At 32.8% G+C, this 5366-nt stretch overlaps 1 protein-coding gene across 1 annotated transcript; it reads left to right on the forward strand.

Annotated features, from left to right (window-relative positions):
- The first annotated feature begins 3881 nt into the window (after positions 1-3881).
- On the forward strand, positions 3882-4821 carry LOC133857405 (uncharacterized). The gene is made up of 2 exons (XM_062292666.1): positions 3882-4136; positions 4272-4821. Exons 1-2 carry the CDS (start codon positions 3965-3967, stop codon positions 4517-4519), a joined length of 420 nt encoding a protein of 139 aa, XP_062148650.1. The 5' UTR covers positions 3882-3964; the 3' UTR covers positions 4520-4821.
- The last annotated feature ends 545 nt before the right edge of the window (positions 4822-5366 follow it).

Genomic DNA, 5366 nt, shown 5'->3' on the forward strand with positions numbered 1-5366 from the left:
GGCATTACTACAACAGAACTTTAAGTTGGTAGCCTATTACTTGACAATTATAGACGAAAACTCGAGATCTTATGGATTTTAACAAGGGATCTCTAGGATGCTAAGTTTGTGAGAATAGTAACTAAATGATTAAATTTACCATTTTCTATAAGTTTAAACTTTTGGAATAAGTAGTTATTTAACATAGTGTCAAAGCAAAAGGTCTTGATTTCAAACATTAACTTCGCAATTTACCCTCATTTCAGTTAAATATTCAAGGTGTTAAGCTTCACTTGTTGAAGAGAAGCTTGACTCTACACAAAATAGAGGTATTAGAATATTAATTAAATGATTAAATTCACCCCCTTTGTAATACCTCAATTTTTATCCCCTAGAGTAAAGATTCAAGGATAAAAAGGATGTGAGACCTTACTAAAGGTAGACCCATATTTTTGGACTAAAGTGGGTGGATGGACCTATTTTGGAGAAGATAGTTAAGATCATAGCCAGCCAAGGGAAAGAAACTTAACCGTTTTGGCCACCGATAATTCAATAAGTGACAACATTTGAAACTATTTTAAAGTACGATAAAATGATGAATAATAAGCATTTCGAGGTACTTTCATAGATTTAGGACATGTATAGGGGGATTTATACATTTGTTTCTGAATTTATTTATTTCATTCACAAAGGATTTAAAAGGTAATAAAGTTGTAAGAATGACGGGCCTTATCCATAGACAATGAGAAAAACGAATTGTTTGCCAATGAGATTCTTCAAGTCGTTATCTTTAAAAAAGAAAAAAAAGAAAAGAGATTCTTCAAGTCGTTGTTCACATAATAATTTCCTATTCTTTGTTTGGTAGGTGCGTGAACCTTTCAAATGTCTCAAAAGGCCTATAATTTGAGTATCAAGAAAAAGTAGTTTCACTTCCACAAGTGTTTGCAGATTCTCCAAACTTTGAAAGGTGGGGTAGGTGTGTACATGCTTTTGAAAAACAGGGTAGTTACCAGTTTTTGAAGCATTATGTGCCATTCCCCTTTTCAAAGTTATAAGTCGGTGGTGGGCTACCATTTAATTTAAAATGTATTTTTAGTACTTAAAAAAATATCTTTATTACTTAAAAATTTGTGTCAAACGAAGAATAAGTCTGTTTGGTAAAAAAAAAAAAATTAAATTATTTTTTTGACATTTTGCTCGGAAAAAAAAAAATTACGTTTTGAGAAAGCTAAAAAAATGATATTTTTTTTTTTTTTTCTTCTGAAAAGCTCTTTAGGGCTTTTTTTATGAACATTTTTTTTTTTTTTTCCAAAAATAGGCTTTGTATCGGCATGTGTGAGAAGGATTTGTAGGTCTTCTAACCTCATAAAAAAATGCCCAAAAACGCATTTTAAAATGCCCAAAATGCCGATTTTATAGGTTTTATATATATATATATATATATATATTTGAGCATTTTAACAAAAAAAAAAAAACGTGTAAAATTAAAAAAGAAAAAATTATTGAGATACTGACATCGCAAAGATTAAAAGTTTAAAGTTATGATTACAAAACCTCTAATAATTTGGGGGTATAAATAAAGTTTCTCTTTATTTTTTTCACAATAATTATTATTTATTTGGTTCATTTGTACCTCATTTTCTTTGAGAGATGTGACTAGATAAAATGAAGGTTTAAATACATTTTTGTCCCTTGAGTTTTAACATCAAGACATATTGGGTGTGAGATCCATGCATGCGGGTTCCATATATATACACCAAGGTGATGTATAAGAATCATTAACTTACTCAAATAGTATCTCCGTCAATCTGTCGTCAAGAAGACTAACGGAATTTCACATCAAACCAATCAAAACTTGACACGTGTCATATACCTTATTAAATAATAATAATAAAATTTAAAAATCAAGGAAAAAAAATTAAACAATAACTTAAAAAAAAAAAAAAAATCCAAAGGGGTGGCCAACCACCCCTATTTTGGCATATGGGGGCGGCTCCAAGCCTTTGGGAGTGGTTTCGGCCACCTCCTACGACCGGTATGAAGGTGACCTAACCACCTCGATAACCCCCCAAAAGGCCCAAAAAAAAAAAAAAAAAGAGGTAAGGGTTTGGGGGTTTGGTCCCTTGGGGGTAGCTGAACCAATCTATAAGCCAAAATAGAAGTGGTCGACCACTCCCATTGGCTAAAATGGGAGTAGAGCCACACCTTTGGTTTTTTTTTTTTTTTTTTTTTTTTTTTTTTTTTTTTTGTTTTTTAATTATTTTTTTTTCTTGATTTTTTCATTTAAGTTTTTAATTTTTTTTTAATTTTTTTTTTTTTTTTTATTTTTTTAAAGTAAGGTATATAACACGTTTCAAGTTTTGATTGGTTTGACGAATAATTCCTTTACTTTTCTTGACGGCAGATAGACGGAAGTACTATTTGGATATATGCTCATAAGTAAGGTATCGAAACTGAAAAAAAATAAAAAAATAAAAAAATAAAAATAAAAAATAAAAAATAAAAAATTAATTAATTAATTAATTAATTAATTTGTAAAAATTAAGAGGCAAAAATGTATTTAACCTCAAAAGTAAATGGCCCTCCCCATAGAAATAAATAAATCCAGGCTCCATGCTTGTGTCTTACATCACCACTACAAGAAACAGCGTTCTTCATGGGAGCATAGCAGAAGAAGAAGCAGCCCCAATCAGCTTCTGAGTTTTGAATAGAATAATGGGGTGCAAATTGCCGGTGAAAGAGACTAAAATCCGACTCAATTATTATAAAACTGACGTCACTCCCTGTCTTTGGCACTGCCGTGCGGTGCACGACCAAAACTTCCTTCCTTCAAAACCCAAAACACACGCCTGCTCCTGTCTCCTCTGCCTTCATGCACATGCACCTTCATTTTATTTACTCCGCCAAACAAAAACTTCAAAAAGTCAAATTATTCTAATAAATCAAACAAACCCGACCAAACCATTGTTCCTTGTAATATCCATCTTCTAATGTTTTAATTTTTTATAATGTGTCATGCTAATCTATTATCTATCGCTCCGTCAGGAGTTTCTGTTAAATCATAACATCAGTAGTATAATAAACATTTCATGCGACTCAAAACAATGAAAACAAGATTAAAAAAAAAAAAGCAGAAGTCTCATGGATCGATGGCCTGACCGTGGGTCACTTGCCATGGGTATGTCACCTCTCAACGAGTTTCTTTTTGAAAAAAATATATATATATAAAGGGTAGAATTGTATTTTTACAAATTTTATAAGGGTATACTAGTCATTTTATGTCACGTGTGGGTCAAGCAACACACTTACTAGCTGAGTAAACTGAAAATCTTAACGGAAGGAAGACATTGCAAATTGAGTAGTAGAATTGAAGGTGTAAAAATTGAAACATTGCGAGACAATTCAAATTAGGTAGTAATTAGAGGTTTAAAAAAAAAAAAAAAAAGTTCCCTTATAATAATAATTAAAAAATAATACAAGTTAAATCACCATTTACTTTAAAAACTTAAGCTGATAAGAAGAAATAAATTTTATTACTTGATTACTACTTTAACACTCCCCTTAACGTGTGGGCAGGGGTAGAGCCAACATTTAGAATTTGGGAAGCCAAATTGGAGAAAAAAATTGGAGGGCCAAAACTAAAAAAGTAAAAAAATTAGGGGTAAATTTTTTTTTTTTTTGAAAAACCTCCTTGTTAGAATATTTAATAAAATAAGAGATAAATAAAAGAGATCGTGTTCAAACTTAAGACCTATATTTTGATATTATATTAAACCACCAATTATCCTAAAAGATTAAAATAAAAAGAAAAATGATGATTTAACTATACCCATTTGATTCAAATATAATATTCACATTTGGTCCTACTTCACCACGATGTAGAAAAATTATAACACCCCTACTCTGCCCTTTTACATCATCTCTTTCGTATGCGTACTTTCTCTTGAGCTTCGCTTGCTTTCTTTGTTTTTTTTTTTCCGAAGCCATGTCTTCAATGATAACCCCTCAAGGTGTGGTCCTGGCCACAGCCATGGCCGTCTCCGGCACCGTTTTCCTCCTCGTGCTTCGCCTGCAAAAGTCTCTTCCGGGTACCCAATTTCCCGGCGATCAAATTCCAGAGTCCCCACCGCCAATCTTACGTTCTTGTATCTCAACCGGTACGCAAACATATACGTTACATATGTTCATGTATGTATGTATGCATATATATGTATGCATACATTCAATTCTTTCTGTGTATGGTAATGGGTATATTTTATTTATTTTTTCTGCTCTGTTCGGTGGGTGTGTAGAGGGGAAGAAGAAGAAGAAGAAGAAGAAGAGGGTGCAGTTTGCAGAAGATGTGGTGGATCCGAGTGGGGATGGGGAGGAGTATAGAAGGCAGCATGCCATAATTAACAAGTCTTCTTCTTCATCGTCGTCGTCAACTTCACCGCCACCGACTTTAAAACAGACGAGAGGAATGCCTGAAAACAGGGTGGCTCTGTACAACGGAATTCTCAGGGACCGTGTGGTTCATCGATTGGCCTACTCTTGCTGATCATTGACTTTCTGTGTGAATTTGAGTCCCTAATGTAGCCTTCTTCTTTCTTTGTAACTTTTATGTTAGGATCTGTTCATGAACAGTAGGTAATTTGGAGCCGACAGTTTCTGGCAATTCCTGTTAATGGAAGTGGGTTTCGTTGATAAATCCAAAGGGGGTAATTTCTTAGGCCTTGTTCATAGTTTTTTTTTTTTGAAGGGTCCTTGTTCATAGTTAGCATCTGAAGAAATCTCTGCCTCCTCTAAAATTGCCGTTTGTAATCAAACAATCACATGTAATAATAGTTTTTTTTTTTTTAATATATTGGGTGCTTTCTCTTTTTCTTCGCCTGACGTGTAAATACAGCGACTGATTGTACATTTTCTTGGTGTAACATGCTGTGATTTCAATTTTTACAAGCATTGGATTCATTTCGTGAGGATTATAAACAATTGCAAGGTGAAAAATATCTTCGTTTTCTGTTTAGTACGCAAGATATTTGTGTTTACAAGTTATGGTAATTGGTCTATTGTTAGAAGAATTATTTACCTTTTCTTTCTTTTGGATCAAGAGTCAAACCATCCTCTTGTGTGATCCTTTTCTTATTCAATTAGAAAGAATAAAAAAAAAATAAGGGTAATTACATTTTTCCCCATCAACTACCAGCCATTGTCAATATGTCCCCATGAACTGATACTTCGACCAAAAGAGAGCATCCAACTACCAACTTTACACAATTTACCCCCTTCCGTCAAGGAATTCCGTAAACTTGGAAGGAATATTCTATTTTTGGACGTTAATTTTGGTTTAAAGACCAAAATGCCCTCTAACAGTAATTAATAAAAAAAAAAAATTAAAATTAATA

Source organism: Alnus glutinosa, chromosome 14 (assembly GCF_958979055.1).
Source record: "Alnus glutinosa chromosome 14, dhAlnGlut1.1, whole genome shotgun sequence".
Classification (NCBI taxonomy): domain Eukaryota; kingdom Viridiplantae; phylum Streptophyta; class Magnoliopsida; order Fagales; family Betulaceae; genus Alnus; species Alnus glutinosa.